Consider the following 18768-nt stretch of genomic DNA (forward strand, 5'->3'; position numbering starts at 1 on the left):
GACCGTCGAAAAACCGTCGTTTGGCGAAATCGCCCCCGCGCCGCGCGCGACGGCCGTCGATCGCGCGACCGCGCGCCAGACGACCGCGCGACCGGGCGACGACGCGCGAAGAACCGCGACGCGGCGATCGCGCCGACGCGCGCGCGCGCGACGACGCGAGCCGCGCCGCGCGAGCGCGCGCGACGGTGGAGAACATGTACGAACCGAGCGTGCTGTGCCCGAGCCTGCAGTACTCGTGCGACGCGTGCGGCGACCTGCCGATCCTGCGCCGGCGGTGGGTGTGCGAGCGGTGCGAGGATTACGATTTGTGCGAGCAGTGTCACGCGCGACAGCACAAGCGACAGCGAGAGCGAGCGCGGGGACGACCGGAGAGCGGGAGCTCGACGACGACGACGACGACGAGCGAAGAGGACGAAAACGGAGACTTCGCGCACGACGCGACGCACGAGATGCGAGCGTTCGCGGTGGAGGATGACATGGAACCGGTGACGAAGGGGAAATTGAGGGATTGCGTGCTGGACGCGGCGTCGAGGTGGTACGTGGAGACGCTGAGGAACGCGAAGCAGGGAGACGCGAACGCGGCGGCGTTGGCGGCGCAAATGTTATTGGTGGGATACGGGTGCAACGCCGACGCGGACGAGGCGTCGTATTGGCAAAACGTCGCGCGGAGCTCGGGGGCGAGGCGCGTGGAGGGGGTGTACGATGAGCTTCCGTGACGAGACGGCGAGGCGAGGGCGAACGTCGCGAGCGAGGCTCGATCGCGGCGGACACACGACGCGACGATGATTTCTGGGGATTCGTAAAACCATCGCGACGGCGGCGCTCGACGACGCACGATGTCGACCGCGTCGATCGCTCCCAGACTTAGAGTTTGTTCTGTAGATGCGCAATTGTTCCATTCTTTCGCTTTCGCTCGGCGGACGACGACGACGACGAATCTCCGCCACACCCCCACGCGTCCCGCGACGACGCGTCCCGCGCCGGACGACGATGCCGGCCGCGACGCTCGCCGCGCGGTGTCCGCGACCGCCGCGCGCGAGCCGCGACGCGCGCGCGGCGTCGCGGCGTCGACGGTTTCCCGTCGCACGGCCGCGTTGGCGACGCGTCGACGCGCGACGCGCGACGACGCGCGCGGTGCGCGGCGCGCGCGACGACCGCGGCGAGACGAATTGTTTCGGGTCGCGTCTCGCCGCGCTCGTCCTGTCCGTGGCGACCGCGACGACGTTGAGCGCGGCGGGCGACGCGACGGCGGCGCCGGAGCGCGCGACGGCGACGGCGACGGCGACTCGACGCGAGAAGACGATCGAGCGCGCGGACGACGCGGCGGGCGCGCGAACGGCCGCGCGGCGCTTCGTCGCGACGATCGCGGCGGCGGAAGAGGCGGGGTACGAATACGAGGCGTTCGATGGGAAGGCGGCGAAGGCGCTTCGATTCGACGTGCCGACGCGTTGGGTCAAAGCGATCGATCGCGCGTACGACGACAGCGCCACGACGTCGGGACGGACGATCGCGATGATTGGGAATTTTAAAACTATCGATACCGTGAGTGTGCGCGTGGAGACGGTGAGCCCGGAGATCGCGCGGATGGCGTCGAGCGGAGAGGACGCCGCGGACGCCAAGTCGGTGGCGGACGCGTTGACGGCGAACGAACGCGCGGCGGTGGAAGCGTTGGAGTCGTTCGGGGTGATCGGGGGCGTGGAGAATGGAAGGTCGGGGACGATGGCGTTCGCCCTGATGGACGACGCGCGAGTGAAGAAGGGACCGGATGGGCGCAAGTATTACGTGTTTTCGTACGAGACGGAGGTGTGCCGGGCGAAAATCGAAGAAGGAATGGGAGGGTCGAAAATCTGCGTCGGGCCGCAAGGGGACGTGCTCGATAGCATTCAGCGCCGAAGTCGCGTGGTGGTGACGTTTGTGGGCAATCGTGTGGTTAAGTTGCACGCGTCGGCGGTGAGCTCGAGGTTCGACGAGGTCGAGGAAATCATGAATCGCGCCGTCGATAGTTTCGCGCTCAACGTCGTTTGACGCGATGTTTCTAGAACTGATTGATTTTGAAAACAACATCGATGGCTAATCGCACTCTATTGCGTCTGAATTTCTGTCTCGGGGATCACAGCGGCTGCCGTTTGTGTCTGCGTCGGCGCCGCGTCGATGACAATTTCGTCCTCGTCGTTCGCGGGCTTCTTCGTCGGCGACTCGCCAGGTTTGAAAAATTCTGTCACTCGTCTCGAACCGTTGGCGTCCGCCAACTTTTTCGCCTTCTTCGCGGACGGCGCGTCGTCGTCGTCATCGTCGTCATCATCATCGTCATCGTCATCACCCTTCTCTCCCTCTCGCGGCCGCATCGCCCACACGTGATCGTGTAAAAATTCATACTTGCCCCGTCGCAAGACGAAGCTCTCCAAATCCTTGTACTGCACGCCTTTTCTCTTCGCCGCGCGCATGCCCGCGTGTGAACCGACGGCTAAGCCCTCTAAAAACAGCTCCGTCGCCTTCGTCACGCACTTAATCGCATCCGCTGACGCTTGCTTGACATCCTTATCGAGCTTGATGATTCGTTTCACGCGCGCCACGGGCAAAACCGTGTCGTTCTCCGCCGGTTTACCGTCGACGTCCGCCGTCTTCTCCTCCGGCACCTCACCCCGCGCCACCGCCGCCGCCACCGCGGCCTCGTACGCCTTTTCGGTGTCTTCTTTCATTTTCTATCGCGCGCGATGACATCGCTTGCGTCGTCAGTCCTCCGCGAAGCGCGTCGTCGCTTCAAATTTCAAATTTTCAACCCGCCTGTCAAATCATCGCATCGCATCGTCGTTCATCTCGTCGTCGCGCGCGTTCTCACGACGGCGCGTCGCATCGCGCGCTAAAACGTGTGTTTCACGCACCGCCTTGACCTCGTCCGACATCGCGTTCCATTTAAGCGATATCGCGCGCGCGATTTCAGCGATCGACGGCTTCTCCACGCCGCTCGCGATGAGCTCGCGCTTGACCTCGTCGCGATTGGCGTTGGAGTACGCCATGTAGGCGCTGAGCTTTTTAGGGTACGCCATGGCGCGATCTAAAGCGCCGAGCGCGACCGAGCGCGCGCGCGTGTGGCGACGGGAGCGTTCGTCGTTTCGTCGTACGGCGCTACGGTGACGTTGACAAAAACTACGACGGCGAATCCTTCGCGCGTTTCGAGCTGCGCCCGTCGCTCTTCTCTAAATCGTTCTCGCTCTTTCTCTTCTCCTTCTTCTCCTTCTTCTCCTTCTTCTCCTTCTTCTCCTTCTTCTCCTTCTTCTCCTTCTCCTTTTTCGACTTTTTCTCGCGCCGCGAATCCGAATCCGCCGGCGCGACGAGCTTGCGCTCGATGCTCGTGATCCCACTCGACGATCTCGCCACGTACTCGCGCTCGCCCGTGGCGGGATCTTTCATCGCCCCTCTCAGCAACACCACGTCATCGCTCTCCGTCACCGCTTTCACCGTGAACACGATCTGCGACCCGACCTTTATCACGTGCGTCGCGTCCCACGCGCTTCGCCAGCACCCGTCGTCGCTCGACGACACCAACTCCTCCCGTATATTTTCCGCCGCGATCGCGACGTTAAATCTATCCAGCACCAACGCTCCGATAAAATCGTGCGCGATCTTATTCACCGTGCCGACCAAGCGCGATTCTTTCACCGGCGTGAACACCTCGCACCGCGCTCGCACGCGCACGTCCACGTGCCCGCTCGCGTGCAGCACCCTTCCGAACCCTCCTCGCCCGTCGTCGTCGTCCGCCTCCGCGTCGTCGCTCTCGGACGTCGACGTTTCATCGTCGCCGTCGTCGTCGCCGTCGTCGTCGCGCTCGCGTCGTCGCGCGCCGCACAGCGCTTCGTCGTCGTACGCCATGAGCACGCCGCCGAGCGCGTCCACGTGTCGCATCTTCATCGCGTCGAGCACCGCGCGCGCGCCCGCGAGCGGGTCCGCGAGCGCCGACGGGTGGAGCGCGACGGTGAACACGCACGACCTCGTCGCCACCGCGCTCGACGCGCGCGCGTCGTCGGCGCGAGGGCGCGCCATCGTGTGACGGGACCGGCGGCGGCGGGTTCGTACTAGGTCCGTGTGTGTCTCACTTCGCCGCAATGAGACTCGACGCCCCGCGCGACCGCACGACGCGACCGCACGACCGCGCGCGCGATGGCGTACGTCGCGCGCGACGGCGCGGTCGCCGCGCGCCCGTTCTCGCTCGTCGCCGCCCTCTGGGGCGCGCTCGACGTCGTGGACGCCTTCTTCCGAACGCTCCTCGTCGAAGGCCACGCCGACGCGTACGCGCGACGAACGACGACCGCGCGCGCGACGACGCCCGGACGCGTCGCCGCGACGACCGCGCGCGGCGCGGCCGTGCGCGGGTTCGCAAACGTGCGAACGATCGATCACGCCGCGCCGACGGCGGGCGGATGAGGACGATAAGGGACGCCACGGCGGCGTCGTCGCGCGACGATTGCTTCGACCGACGACGACGACGCCGCGCGTCCCGAGCGCGCCGACGCGCGCGAGATCGGACGCGCCGAGCGATCGGGCGCGCGCGGGTGACGCCGCGGTGGGAATGACGTCGACGACGTCGCCACCGCGGTCGATGACCGCGCCTTCGCTCGGCGCGCGCGGCGCGCACGCTGTAAACGAGAATCCAACCGCTGCGCGTAACACCCTCCGAGAACTAGTAGTACAAATAAAGATTACAAGAATCATCAAAGCTATTCATGACCAAGCTATTCATCGATGGACTTTGAGCGCGACGTCGATCTTTTGCGCGCGTGTCTCTTCAACGTCGACTCGACATCTTCCAAGCGCAAACCTTTCGTCTCGGGGATGAAACGATCGACAAAAACGTATCCGCTAGCGCACAGCAGAGTATAGAAACCGTATGATCCACTCAATCCGTACGCGCCAACCATCGGCAGAAAGGTTGCACCGACGATTGAGTTTGATACATAGTTCAGAGCGGTGCACGCCGAAACGGCTCGAGCGCGAATGCGGGTGGGGAATACTTCATTGTACAAGAGCCACGGAATCGGACCTGCGCCGAGAGAGAAGAATAAAACGTACAATGGGATTGTGACGAGCGCGACTGCTGCTTCGGGTTGTGCCGGTCCCGCACTCGCGGGCGACAGTGCGGCAAAATCCGCACAAATCTGAGCGCTCGCCATCGTGGGATACGAGTACAATCCGTCGTCGATTTGTTGGCTCAGTTTTCCCACGAGCACGCCAAGCTCTGGGTTGGCGCAAAACGAGCTTAGCTCGTTCGCAGGGGTGAGATACGCGGCGAGAGACAAAATGCCCAAGCACGCACTCATGCCTCCGAATGAAGTGAGGAGAAGAGGTCGACGACCCATTTTGTCTGACAGGGCCAGCGCGACAAAGCCACCGACGACGTTCGGCACGCCCACCGCCCAAGTCAAAATTTCTGGATTATTTATTCCCACGCTCGTGAACACAGTGGATGCGTAGAATATGACTGTGTTTGATCCCGAGAATGCAGCCAGCGCGCACAGCGATAGGCCAAGCGAAAGTGGTAAACGATTTTTGTCGTCTGAAATCAGCTCCGACCACGTCGATAATTTTTGTTCCTTGCGTCTCGAGCGAGACAACTTTGATTTCGCAGGTTTCTCCGCCGCTGAGGACGCGCTAACTTCCGCATCGATTGACGTCGACGCACTATCGTCGTCGTCTAACGAACGCGAGCTGCTAAACGCGCTTCTTAAAGAATTTTGCCAAGTCACCGCGGCGCGGCCGCGAATGTTCTGCAAAATCGCTAGCGAACGTCGAGATTTCTCCGCCGCCTTTTCATCACTCTGCGTCAGCAGCCAAACCGGAGTCTCTTGCGCCACGAACGCCGCGCCCACGGCTAGCATGAGCGCCGGTATCGCCGCATCGTAGAAAATCGGTCGCCACCAACCCTCCCCTCCAGTCTCCTTGAGCGGCGCCGCGAGTTGAAACGCCGCCAAACAACCGAAGACGTACGCCAACCTTCGAAATCCGTTCAGCGTCCCCCGCAACGCCGGCGGCGCGATTTCACTGAGATACAGCGGCACAATTTGCGAGCTCGCTCCCACGCCTAGTCCGCATATGAACCTCCCCGCGATCATCGTCACCGCGTTCGGCGCCATCCCGCTCAGCATCGTCCCCAGCGCGAGCGGCGCGCTCGTCGCCGTCAACGCCCACTTCCGCCCGTATTTATCGCTCAGCCCACCCACGGTGAGCCCTCCGATCGCGCCTCCGATCACCAACGCCGACACCACCGCGCCTTTCACGTAGTCATCGTCCGCGAATCCTAAATCTCGCGCCAGCGCGCTCAGCGGCGCGTTGCACGCCGCCGTGTGATACCCAAACAGAAACGCCCCCAGACTCGCCGCGACCGCCGACGGCGCGAGACCCGGCCCGACGTCCGCGCCTCGCCGCGATTCCGTCGTCATCCGTCGTTCCGCTTCCAGCGCCGCGAATCGTTCGCGCGCGCGCGTCGTCGCGTTTTCCCCATCGTCACCGCCGACGCGCGCGTCGCGCGCCTCGTCGTCTCTCCTCGCGCACCATCGCGCGCCGCGCGTCGCCGCGCGCCCGCGCGCGCGACGATGCGCGCGATGATGCGCGCGTCGCCGCGCGCGCGCCCCGCCGCCGACGTCGCGCGCGACGCGCCGGGCGTCGGACGCGCGCGACGCGCGAGGCGTCATATGACGACGCTCGCGCGCGCGTTCGCCGTCTCCCGCGCGTCGCTCGCGCCGAGACGCCGGCGCGCGCGCGCGATGGCGACGCGCGAGGCGTCGTACGACGCGCTCAAGCGCGAGCTCGCGACGCTGAACGACCTGCGCTCGCTCGAGGGGCTCGCGGGATGGGACGAACTCGTGATGATGCCGTCGGGCGACGGCGCGGCGAACGCGCGCGCGCGCGCGATGGCGACGCTCGCGGGCGTGATTCACGACAAGGCGACGTCGAAGGCGCTCGGTGCGCTGATCGAGGCGTGCGATGGGACGCCGCGCGGTAAGGATGGGACGCTGCGCGGTAAGGATGGGGCGAACGTGCGAAGAGCGAAGGAGAGCTACGCGAAGGCGACGGCGATTCCGAGCGAGATGGCGAAGAAACGAGCGGAGCTCGGCTCGCGCGGGTATCAGACGTGGGTGAAGGCGAGAGAGAGCGGAGAGTACGGCGCGTTCGCGCCGGTGCTGGAGGAATGGGTGGCGTTGACGAAGGCGCGGTGCGAATTGATCGCGCCGGGCGCGGACGCGTACGACGTCGCGTTGGACGACTACGAGCGAGGGATGACTTCGGCGCGACTGCGTGAGATTTTCACCGTAGTGCGCGAGGGCGTGGTGCCGCTGATCGAAAAGGTGTACGCGAAAGATGGTCCAAAGGCGCTGAGAGGACGCGCGAATCCGCTCAGTGGGACGTTTGACGTCGATAAGCAGGCTGAACTCGCGAGAGACGTCGCGGTTGCTCTGGGATTTGATTTAACCAAGGGGCGCTTGGACGTCAGCGTGCATCCTTTCACGGGTGGTTGCGGGCCAGATGACGTCAGAATGACAACGAGGTACAAAGCAGATGATTTGCTCGAAGGTTTGTCAGGATGCGTGCACGAAGCCGGTCACAGCGCGTACGAGCAAGGACGCTCAGTCGACTACCGCGGGCAACCGGTGAGCGAAGCGCACTCGATGGGTGTGCACGAATCGCAGTCGCTGCTCTGGGAGCGCATGGTGGCGCTGAGCGAGCCTTTTGCGCATTTCCTTCTCCCAAAGTTACAATCGACGTTTCCCGGGAGGTTCGATGGCGTCACCGAGGAAGCGCTTTATGCCGGGTACAACGTCGTGAAGAAGCCGAGCGTCATTCGCGTCGAATCCGACGAAGTCACCTATCCCATGCATGTTATCCTACGAACGGAATTGGAGATGGATTTGTTGAGCGGTAAAATTACCGTACATGATTTGCCCAAGCTCTGGAACGCGAAGATGAAGGAATATCTGAACGTTGACATCGAGAACGACAAACAAGGAGTTTTACAAGACGTGCACTGGGGGTCTGGAGCCATCGGCTACTTCCCGACGTACATAATCGGCCAAATATTGGCGTGTCAAATCTTCAACGCCGCCAAACGCTCGATCGATGATTTGGACGGGCAGATCAAGCGAGGTGAATTCGCCCAACTCTTGGCTTGGTTGCGCGTCAACGTGCACGAGCGCGGATCAGAGTGCGACAGCGTAGACGAGTTGATGATGAAAGTCACAGGCAAGCCGCTCGATGCGGCAGAATTCGTGACTTATTTGACTGAAAAGTACACCAAGCTCTATGATCTTTGATTGAAATATCTACCTAACCTACGCTAAAAACCTCTTGTGCTCGAGCGTTTTCCTCAGTCTGTCTGTTTCGGCCGCGAAGCCGGCGATGAACGCATCAAACTCGTCCGCGCCCGATACTATCCTCGAAGGCGGCGGCGGATACTCGTTCGAACTCACCCGACGTCGCCGTTGAACATTTGATTTCTGCACCCCGCTCACCGACGCGACCAGATCGCGCATTTCGCGCTCGTGTTTTGCGCGCACCGTCTGCAACTCGTTCGAGCGCGCCCTTCGTTCCGTCGCGAGCTCCTCCTTGAGCGCGTTGATCTTCTTCGTCTGCCGCTCGCTCTTCGCCTGTAACTTTTTAAGTTCAGTTTCTAGCTCCTCCACTCGTCGTGTATCGCGCGGTCTCTCCCTCGCGACGACCACTGCCGGATACGAATCCTTCGCGTCGTCGCGAGACACGCGCCGCGACGCCGACGCCGACGCCGACGCCTCAATCTCCACCATCCGTCGCATCTCCTCCGCGCGCGCGTCCTCGCCATCACCACTCACGCTCACGCGCACGCATGCGTCCTTCGCTCTCTCTCGAGCGCCACCACCGATCTCCCGCTCGACGTCGTCCTCGACGACCCTTCGCGTCAAATTCCAACCGACCGCGTCGTCCCTACAAAACCGTCCCACTCGCCCGCTCGGCGGCGCTCGATCGAACGGCCGCGCCAAACGCGGCGCGGCGTCCGAGCGCGTCGCTCGCAGCATCTCCAGCAGCAACCGCGCGTGCGCGTTTCTATTCTCCCGCAACGCGCGCACGCGCTCGCGCTGGTCCAGGTGTTGACACCACGCGCGCACGCGAATTCGCGTCGGTTTATCCCGCACCGCGTCCGCGCGAGCCCGCAGGCATCTCGCCAGTATCGCGTACTCGCGCTCGAGGTCGTCGTCGTCGACGTCCGCCGCGTCCGGCGCGCGCGCGGGCGGCGGCATGGAGTGTCCACCGCGCGCGTCGCCGCGCGCGGGTTCGATCGACGCGCGCGGGTTTGAATTTTCGCGATCGAACCTCGGCCAGCGGTCGGTCGATCGATCGATCGATCGAGCGCGCGAGCGATCGATCGCATCGTGCGCGCCCCGATGGTGACGCGCGGGAGACCGACGCGCGCGCGCGCGATGGACGCCGAGTCGCGACGCGCGATGACGGCGGCGCGACGCCATCGCGCGGCGCGCGCGAGCGCGCGAGCGGACGCGGACGCGCGACGCGCGGATGCGGATGCGAAGGCTGCGCGACGACGCGCGCGTGGACGCGCGACGCGAGGGCGCGCGAGGGCGTCGATTCGCGCGACGATCGCCGCGCTCGTGGGTGCGTGCGTCGTGATGTGCGTCCCGCGGGGTGGGTGCGCGGCGGAGGGCGTCGACGCGCACGGCGCGGTGGCGAAGAGAACGTCGACGAACACGAAGAGCGAGGGTGTTGGCGGGATGTTGAATGAGATTAGCGAGCTCGTCGAGCGCCAACGCGCGTTTGAAGATGCACACGAGGGGTGTGAGAACGTGAGACTCGTGTTGCTAGAGGCGCCTAAGCGCGGACGGGTGTCGATCGCGCTTCGCGATGGGTCGAAGCTTTGGCAAAGGTTTGAGTTTCGAGACGCGGGGGCGCAGACGACGTGCGTGGACCTGAGCGAACCGAACGATTTTGAAATCACGACCGCGGGCGCGCGAGGCGACGATGATGAGTATTCCATAAGAGTCGAGAAGGAGACGGGCGACGCGTTGCTGATGCGGCTTGGCGCCGATGACGAGAATGGAGAGGCGCACACGACGTACGCGGCGCTCAAGCTGAGGACGGCGTCGGGTAAAAACGTGGGCGTTTTAGGTGATCGGTTCGAGTCATGCGAAGATGTGGTCGTGGACACCGCATTCGCGCGTCACGCAGGCGTCGCGCGAAGCATGCAGCACCGCTTATTGGATGACAGCGGTGACTTGCTGAGCAAGTGGACAAGCCACGCGACCGGGCAGAAGAAGATGTGCTTGCTTCGAGGTCGCGATTACACGCTCCATCTAAACGGAGCGATGTCTCGTGGACGTGTCGACGACCAGTTGGCCGTGAGAGTCACGCGCGAAGAAGGTGATGAAAGCGACGGGTTTACATACTTGACCACGAGATCACAGGCAATGGTGAATGACAAAAATGATGTGTACATCGGTGTGCAAGATGCGACGCAAGATAACATCGATTTGCGCGGCGTTTACCACTTTCATATCCCTTCAGCCTGCGCCATGGATGAAGTTGAGCTTTCTGTCGTTCTGAAAGCGTCGAAGTACGGTGATAGCGTGCCGCCCGAGGGTATGTCCTGGATAGTCCAGGATGAGGCGGGATCGCTCGTCATGAAAACGGCGAAGCGGTTTAGGACACAAGACTACGGTGTCACTCGCCATCAGTCCATGTGCGTTCCGAAGGGCAAGTATGAATTCATTGCCTTTGCGTCCGATAAGAGAGGTTGGAAGTACGGTACTGAGCTCAAGATTTATCAGCGACTGCAGGGGGGTAAGAGACAGCTGCTCGCCTCGAGAGGGGGCAATGAGGAAGCCAGCGCCAGGGGTTTCTCGGCTCCTTGGTTTAGCGGCGCGTTGATTTCGGAACCGATTGAGCTCAGCGTTGGAACGGAGCAAAGTGCGGTTGCGAGCCAAGACGAACCATCGGTGAAAATCGCCTTTCAAGGGCCGAAAGCATTGCTTGGAAATGCTCGCTTTGTTCCTTCTCGTGCGTTGGTTCGCGCCGACGTCATGGCAATTATTTCCGCGTGCGTCGCCGTGTGTGCGCTCGTTGCGTTACATAACGACACTAAGGATGGAGATGGAGAGGTGAAAATTTCGCTTGTTGATGGCAAAGCCAATTCAGCGTACGGCACGGACACTGCTAAGAAGACTGACGTCGGCGAGCATGTGTCAAGATCATCGAGCGGCAAAAGTCACGGTTTGGTCTCAAGATCAAGTTATCTTAAAATAGTGGCTGTCGGAGCATCGGCGCTTTCGGTCATGGCGATTGGCTCGATTGGATCAGTGCGATTAGATGAAACTTCGCGGCTTGGGAATTCGACAGTTCGACAAGCGACGTGCGGTATGGGTGTCACAAAATGTCAATTTGTTCACTCTCCCGACTGTAGGAGTAAGACGATGTACGCGTATCGGAGCGGGAAATTGGCGCATGATCCTTTGCTCGTGCTCCCTTACGAGAGTAGTATCCTCGATGGATCAAGCATTGCTGCTGAAATAAAGTTTGATGCTAATTTCTGCGCCGTGCAGGGCATGAAGACGTGCAACGATTTGGGGGACACTTCAGCAGATACACTCACTGGCTGCTCTCAGGCGTGCAGAGCGAAGGATGGTTGTGAGAGTTTTAGTCTTCAAAGTACGGTGTGTCGTCTTTGCAGCACGGAACATGTCTCTCGTAGCGTAGCTACATCCACTGTTTCGGTCGCGCGTTGCATGCGTCCGTACCAGTTTGCTTTTCAAGGGGTTTCGCTCGATGAATGCGCAAAGGCTTGCGACGACACCGCTGCGTGTCGTGGCTTCAATTATTTTGAGAGGTCTCACGCGATGTCTTCTCACTGCAGTCTCCTACGCGCACCTGCCCATTTCGAGGCACACGTCTGGCGAGATAGCGCGAGGACAAAAAGTGGCATCGTGGGCGCCGCGACATACTACAAGGTTCCAAGCATGGGCACCTTGTGCAAAGAGCGAGGTGAAGCAGTACAAGCACCTGCGCTTCCTTCCGGTTTAGGAATTGGCGACTCCGCGGACGATGCAGTCATCACTTCTCGCGATGGTTATCCGCATGACAACTTTTATGCGGGTGACAAGGGATACCCGAATGACGAGGCACGTCCCCCGAATCACGACGACAGCGATTTCGTGGCCGATTTCATGATCACGAGCGAAATTGAATTAATCGGCGTTACGGTCCATAGTCTTGAGAGCAATGACGTCTCGCGGCGTGCATTTGTTAAGGGATTGGCGATATTCTTCGGCATCACTTCTGATGAAGTTGTGATAATGGACGTGACGCCATCACAAGACGTGGGCACATCGCATGGGGTCCATGTCGCATTCGTCATCTTGACCACGTCGTCACACAAGATGTCGCAAGTCGTGGGAGATATCAAGAGCGTGCTCGATGAACCAAACGATGAGGTTAGACTTCTGTTTAACGGAGCAGGCTTAACCGTCACGAAAGCCACCTTCCAAGAGCCACCATTGGTTACGGAACAGGAGGCAAGTCCGAGTCCGACGGCGAGTGACGAACTCGTCACGAATGTCTCGACAACTGTCGAAGGTAAGCCCGTGGCTCCGACGGCAAACACAACTCAAACGCCATCGAACGTCACGGAAAACGAACCAGTTGCGACGAATTTGCCGCCGACGAGCATTCCTGGCGCGGATCTTGCGATTACGGGTGCTTTGCAGATCGTGGGATATACTCCCGAGGAGTTCGACGCCACTGCGCGAGAGAGATTGCGTCGCTCCATGTTGACATTCTTCATGGCTCACAATGATGACATATCGATCGCTCTGATGCAGAACGCTTCGTTAGTCGAAGGGACTCAAGTGGCTTACAAAATGAAGGAGAATAATCCTCACAAAGCGACGATCATCGTTGAGGCTTTGTTACTGATGCAAGAGCCTAGCGCGATATCAGAAAACTTCCTGCACGTCTTGCACTTTAAAGGATTGACAAACGTGCAAACTTCACTTACAATTGGGCATCCTCGCGTGGTTTTAGAGAAGCACATGCCGCCACCGCCGCCTTCGCCGCCACCGCCACCAAAGACGATTGTCATGGTGCAGAATATCACCAAGACTATCAACGTTGTTCAGTCTGCACTGGAGTTGAAGGGCATCAACGTGCAAACTTTCAATGAAGCCAAGAAAGACTTTCTGAAAGCCGGTCTGTCGGAGTTCATGAGCAAGGTTTTACAAAGAACAGTGACATCAGATTTGATCAGAGTCCTTTCCGTCAGTGGGCAAGGCTATATCAAATACTTTGACACCAATATTGTATCTTCGGGGGACGTCGCACAACTCGGAATTTCGTCATCCAACGTGAAAGTTAATTACGAAGTCATCGTCGGCGAAGAAGAAGACGCAAAGACGATGGCTCTCTTGAATGAATTATCTGGGGGGACGTCGACCCCGATTTCACGTGATGTCGACCAGGACGTGTACCCGTCAGAGGCGGATGCATACCCGTCAGAGGCGGATGCATATCCAGCAAGATCTCCCCCCATAGAGAGCGATGACCAATATCCATCGTCGACGTCCAACTCGGACTCGAGTCTCGTCACGAACGACTTACTTGGTACGCTCTTACTTGATATCAAAGAAAACGGCTTGGCAGAAGTCGAGGAGATCGAGATAGAAGAGTTGCCCGTCGCGAAGAAGCAAGAAGTCTCGGAGCAAGTTGAAATCGAGGTTCTCGCACCTGAGACTTCGACGCCGGTCACGGAAGAGGAAGAACTAACAGATCTCAATGATGATGAGACGATAGAAACCAATTTCTTGAAAGCTCTTGACGAGATCAAGGTTTTATCTAACGCATCAGATGCGGAAGTGTACTTGGTGGATAGCGTGCTTCGCATTGATGGTTACGACATGAACACATTTGATGCGGTATCCCGTAACGCCTTTACGGCAGGTATGGCAAGGTTTTTGGGGATTGCATTCGCGCATGTTCGCATAATCGACGTGACAGTAGTTCACACATCGACCGGTCGACGCTTACTGACGGATTTGCTCGACGTTGAGTTCGTCGCCGAGTTGCCGACTGAAGAGTCTGCCAACGCTGTGGCTCAAGAAATAACTGATCTCATGGACAGTGAAAATGCAGAAGCAATTCAGAACGAGCTCATGACTGATCTGCAAGAGGCTGGTCTGGATCAAGTGACGAACGGCGAAATGACGCAAGTACCCGTCATATCAAGTGCATCAAGCGAACCATCCAGTCCGGTGCCGGGCGAGACGCCGAACGCGTACCCGACACAGAGCCCCGTGCCGGGCGAGACGCCGAACGCGTATCCGACACAGAGCCCCGTGCCGGGTGAGGCGCCGAACGCGTACCCGACGTCAAGTCCGAACGCGTATCCGACACAGAGCCCCGTGCCGGGCGAGGCGCCGAACGCATATCCGACACAGAGCCCCGTGCCGGGCGAGGCGCCGAACGCGTACCCGACGCCCAGTCCGAACGCGTATCCGACACAGAGCCCCGTGCCGGGCGAGGCGCCGAACGCGTATCCGACACAGAGCCCCGTGCCGGGCGAGGCGCCGAACGCGTACCCGACGCCCAGTCCGAACGCGTATCCGACACAGAGCCCCGTGCCGGGCGAGGCGCCGAACGCATATCCGACACAGAGCCCCGTGCCGGGCGAGACGCCGAACGCGTACCCGACGTCAAGTCCGAACGCGTATCCGACACAGAGCCCCGTGCCGGGCGAGGCGCCGAACGCATATCCGACACAGAGCCCCGTGCCGGGCGAGGCGCCGAACGCGTACCCGACGCCCAGTCCGAACGCGTATCCGACACAGAGCCCCGTGCCGGGCGAGGCGCCGAACGCATATCCGACACAGAGCCCCGTGCCGGGCGAGACGCCGAACGCGTACCCGACGTCAAGTCCGAACGCGTATCCGACACAGAGCCCCGTGCCGGGCGAGGCGCCGAACGCGTACCCGACGCCCAGTCCGAACGCGTATCCGACACAGAGCCCCGTGCCGGGCGAGGCGCCGAACGCGTATCCGACACAGAGCCCCGTGCCGGGCGAGGCGCCGAACGCGTACCCGACGCCCAGTCCGAACGCGTATCCGACACAGAGCCCCGTGCCGGGCGAGGCGCCGAACGCATATCCGACACAGAGCCCCGTGCCGGGCGAGACGCCGAACGCGTACCCGACGTCAAGTCCGAACGCGTATCCGACACAGAGCCCCGTGCCGGGCGAGGCGCCGAACGCATATCCGACACAGAGCCCCGTGCCGGGCGAGACGCCGAACGCGTACCCGACGTCAAGTCCGAACGCGTATCCGACACAGAGCCCCGTGCCGGGCGAGGCGCCGAACGCGTATCCGACACAGAGCCCCGTGCCGGGCGAGGCGCCGAACGCGTACCCGACGCCCAGTCCGAACGCGTATCCGACACCGAGCCCCGTGCCGGGCGAGACGCCGAACGCGTATCCGACACAGAGCCCCGTGCCGGGCGAGGCGCCGAACGCATATCCGACACAGAGCCCCGTGCCGGGCGAGACGCCGAACGCGTACCCGACGTCAAGTCCGAACGCGTATCCGACACAGAGCCCCGTGCCGGGCGAGGCGCCGAACGCATATCCGACACAGAGCCCCGTGCCGGGCGAGACGCCGAACGCGTACCCGACGTCAAGTCCGAACGCGTATCCGACACAGAGCCCCGTGCCGGGCGAGGCGCCGAACGCATATCCGACACAGAGCCCCGTGCCGGGCGAGACGCCGAACGCGTACCCGACGCCCAGTCCGAACGCGTATCCGACACAGAGCCCCGTGCCGGGCGAGGCGCCGAACGCGTATCCGACACAGAGCCCCGTGCCGGGCGAGGCGCCGAACGCGTACCCGACGCCCAGTCCGAACGCGTATCCGACACAGAGCCCCGTGCCGGGCGAGGCGCCGAACGCGTATCCGACACAGAGCCCCGTGCCGGGCGAGGCGCCGAACGCGTACCCGACGCCCAGTCCGAACGCGTATCCGACACAGAGCCCCGTGCCGGGCGAGGCGCCGAATGCGTACCCGACGCCCAGTCCGAACGCGTACCCGACGCCCAGTCCGAGTGCGTACCCGACGCCCAGTCCAGAAGGTCCTTGCGAAGCCGTTTGCGCAGCGTTGAATAGTAAGAGCGGGCCAAACAATACAGCATCATGCGATATTCACTTTGGTTGCGTCTTTGACCACACGCAGATGAGCGGTCAAGGAGCGTGCATCTCTTTTGCGGCTGGTGGCGACGAACCTTGTCCTTCTCGAGCCGACTGGGATGCTATTGTACCTGGCCAAGACTGCAACACTGAGAACACGCCCACGTGCGCTCGGTTGTTTTACGGCGATGAATACGACAACGCAGTGGCTGGTACCCTTCCAGAGGACTGGGTCGGCGATTGGAGTGCGGTGCCGACACCAGAACCGTCAGTGCCTAGCGACAGTCATCCGACAACGGATTCGCATGCGTCTTTCTACCCAGCATCGAGCCCCGTGCCGGGCGAGACGCCGAACGCGTACCCGACGTCAAGTCCGAACGCGTATGACGTCGGTACGATGTCGTACGAAGAGTACGTGAAGACATACGGGGAGGATTTGGATGAAATTGCGAGCGCGTATCCGACACCGAGCCCCGTGCCGGGCGAGGCGCCGAACGCGTACCCGACGTCAAGTCCGAACGCGTATCCGACACAGAGCCCCGTGCCGGGCGAGGCGCCGAACGCGTATCCGACACAGAGCCCCGTGCCGGGTGAGGCGCCGAACGCGTACCCGACGTCAAGTCCGAACGCGTATGACGTCGGTACGATGTCGTACGAAGAGTACGTGAAGACATACGGGGAGGATTTGGATGAAATTGCGAGCGCGTATCCGACACCGAGCCCCGTGCCGGGCGAGGCGCCGAACGCGTACCCGACGTCAAGTCCGAACGCGTATCCGACACAGAGCCCCGTGCCGGGCGAGGCGCCGAACGCGTATCCGACACAGAGCCCCGTGCCGGGTGAGGCGCCGAACGCGTACCCGACGTCAAGTCCGAACGCGTATGACGTCGGTACGATGTCGTACGAAGAGTACGTGAAGACATACGGGGAGGATTTGGATGAAATTGCGAGCGCGTATCCGACACCGAGCCCCGTGCCGGGCGAGGCGCCGAACGCGTACCCGACGTCAAGTCCGAACGCGTATCCGACACAGAGCCCCGTGCCGGGCGAGGCGCCGAACGCGTATCCGACACAGAGCCCCGTGCCGGGTGAGGCGCCGAACGCGTACCCGACGTCAAGTCCGAACGCGTATCCGACACAGAGCCCCGTGCCGGGCGAGGCGCCGAACGCATATCCGACACAGAGCCCCGTGCCGGGCGAGACGCCGAACGCGTACCCGACGTCAAGTCCGAACGCGTATCCGACACAGAGCCCCGTGCCGGGCGAGGCGCCGAACGCGTATCCGACACAGAGCCCCGTGCCGGGCGAGACGCCGAACGCGTATCCGACACAGAGCCCCGTGCCGGGTAAGGCGCCGAACGCGTACCCGACGTCAAGTCCGAACGCGTATCCGACACAGAGCCCCGTGCCGGGCGAGGCGCCGAACGCATATCCGACACAGAGCCCCGTGCCGGGCGAGACGCCGAACGCGTACCCGACGTCAAGTCCGAACGCGTATCCGACACAGAGCCCCGTGCCGGGCGAGGCGCCGAACGCGTATCCGACACAGAGCCCCGTGCCGGGTGAGACGCCGAACGCGTACCCGACACCGAGCCCCGTGCCGGGCGAGACGCCGAACGCGTACCCGACACCGAGCCCCGTGCCGGGCGAGACGCCGAACGCATATCCGACACCGAGCCCCGTGCCGGGTGAGACGCCGAACGCGTACCCGACACCGAGCCCCGTGCCGGGCGAGGCGCCGAACGCGTACCCGACACAGAGCCCCGTGCCGGGCGAGGCGCCGAACGCATATCCGACACAGAGCCCCGTGCCGGGCGAGACGCCGAACGCGTACCCGACGTCAAGTCCGAACGCGTATCCGACACAGAGCCCCGTGCCGGGCGAGACGCCGAACGCGTATCCGACGCCAAGTCCGAGCGCGTTCCCGACACCGAGCCCCGTGCCGGGCGAGACGCCAGCGGTAGGTCCGACATATTCCGAACCGATCGCACAAATCGTGTATGAGACAAAGAGTGTGGTTAGACTTGTTGGCTACCACGCAGGCGCATTTGGCGAAACGCAGAGTCGGCTTTTCAAAGTTGGCATGGCCACATTTTACAAAGTCGCGCCAGAGGACATAAGCATCAGCTCTGTGAAGGATGTCGTCTCGTCGAGTAGTCGACGACTATTGCAAACATCGGCGATCGATGTGAACTACACCGTGACCTCGACGACGATCGAAAGTGTGTTAGAAGTCGCCAATCAAACCAACTCTGCTGTGACCACGACGCAAGGCGAAGTTTATGATGACTTACGCGCCGCCGGTTTGATCATCAGCGATGCCGTGATATTGTTGGAAGCACAAACTACTGAGAAAGCATCAGCGTTGGCACCTTCGGGGCCATACGACATCAACGTCAACCTTCATCTTGACGTCGACGTCCACGTGGACAATGCGCCAGCGTCGCGTGAGCCTACGAGTTCAACACCTGGGGGAAATCCAGCTGACACGGAAGGCGGATATCCCTCGACGCCCACGTCATCCTATCCGGCGGGCGGATATCCCTCGACGCCCACGTCATCCTATCCGGCGGGCG

The 18768-nt window shown here is 61.9% G+C and overlaps 9 protein-coding genes across 9 annotated transcripts; 5 read left to right on the forward strand and 4 right to left on the reverse strand.

The window, feature by feature from the left end:
- Positions 1-194: 194 nt before the first annotated feature.
- Positions 195-716, forward strand: OSTLU_29462 (predicted protein; the record flags this gene model as incomplete). Its single annotated transcript, XM_001422504.1, has 1 exon — positions 195-716. One exon carries the CDS (start codon positions 195-197, stop codon positions 714-716), a length of 522 nt encoding a protein of 173 aa, XP_001422541.1.
- An 868-nt stretch (positions 717-1584) lies between these two features.
- OSTLU_29463 (predicted protein) lies at positions 1585-2025 on the forward strand (the record flags this gene model as incomplete). Its single annotated transcript, XM_001422505.1, has 1 exon — positions 1585-2025. The coding sequence occupies one exon, from the start codon at positions 1585-1587 to the stop codon at positions 2023-2025; it is 441 nt and encodes a 146-aa protein (XP_001422542.1).
- A 56-nt stretch (positions 2026-2081) lies between these two features.
- OSTLU_19031 (predicted protein) lies at positions 2082-2699 on the reverse strand (the record flags this gene model as incomplete). Its single annotated transcript, XM_001422666.1, has 1 exon — positions 2082-2699. One exon carries the CDS (start codon positions 2697-2699, stop codon positions 2082-2084), a length of 618 nt encoding a protein of 205 aa, XP_001422703.1.
- Positions 2700-2908: 209 nt separating this feature from the next.
- On the reverse strand, positions 2909-4041 carry OSTLU_25861 (predicted protein; the record flags this gene model as incomplete). The annotated part of the gene is made up of 1 exon (XM_001422667.1): positions 2909-4041. One exon carries the CDS (start codon positions 4039-4041, stop codon positions 3148-3150), a length of 894 nt encoding a protein of 297 aa, XP_001422704.1. The 3' UTR covers positions 2909-3147.
- A 635-nt stretch (positions 4042-4676) lies between these two features.
- On the reverse strand, positions 4677-6434 carry OSTLU_52000 (MFS family transporter: hexose; the record flags this gene model as incomplete). Its single annotated transcript, XM_001422668.1, has 3 exons — positions 4677-5118; positions 5281-5588; positions 5742-6434. 3 exons carry the CDS (start codon positions 6432-6434, stop codon positions 4731-4733), a joined length of 1389 nt encoding a protein of 462 aa, XP_001422705.1. The 3' UTR covers positions 4677-4730.
- Positions 6435-6691: 257 nt separating this feature from the next.
- OSTLU_29467 (predicted protein) lies at positions 6692-8303 on the forward strand (the record flags this gene model as incomplete). The annotated part of the gene is made up of 1 exon (XM_001422506.1): positions 6692-8303. The coding sequence occupies exon 1, from the start codon at positions 6759-6761 to the stop codon at positions 8301-8303; it is 1545 nt and encodes a 514-aa protein (XP_001422543.1). The 5' UTR covers positions 6692-6758.
- An 18-nt stretch (positions 8304-8321) lies between these two features.
- OSTLU_29468 (predicted protein) lies at positions 8322-8792 on the reverse strand (the record flags this gene model as incomplete). Its single annotated transcript, XM_001422669.1, has 1 exon — positions 8322-8792. One exon carries the CDS (start codon positions 8790-8792, stop codon positions 8322-8324), a length of 471 nt encoding a protein of 156 aa, XP_001422706.1.
- A 5430-nt stretch (positions 8793-14222) lies between these two features.
- OSTLU_43691 (predicted protein) lies at positions 14223-16136 on the forward strand (the record flags this gene model as incomplete). Its single annotated transcript, XM_001422507.1, has 2 exons — positions 14223-15137; positions 15990-16136. Coding segments are annotated over 2 exons (1062 nt in total), but the record flags the coding sequence as incomplete, so codon positions are not given.
- Positions 16137-17087: 951 nt separating this feature from the next.
- Positions 17088-18074, forward strand: OSTLU_43595 (predicted protein; the record flags this gene model as incomplete). Its single annotated transcript, XM_001422508.1, has 1 exon — positions 17088-18074. A coding segment is annotated over one exon (987 nt), but the record flags the coding sequence as incomplete, so codon positions are not given.
- Between the last annotated feature and the right edge of the window lie 694 nt (positions 18075-18768).

This window comes from Ostreococcus lucimarinus, chromosome 20, assembly GCF_000092065.1.
Source record: "Ostreococcus lucimarinus CCE9901 chromosome 20, complete sequence".
In the NCBI taxonomy this organism is placed as follows: Eukaryota; Viridiplantae; Chlorophyta; class Mamiellophyceae; order Mamiellales; family Bathycoccaceae; genus Ostreococcus; species Ostreococcus sp. 'lucimarinus'.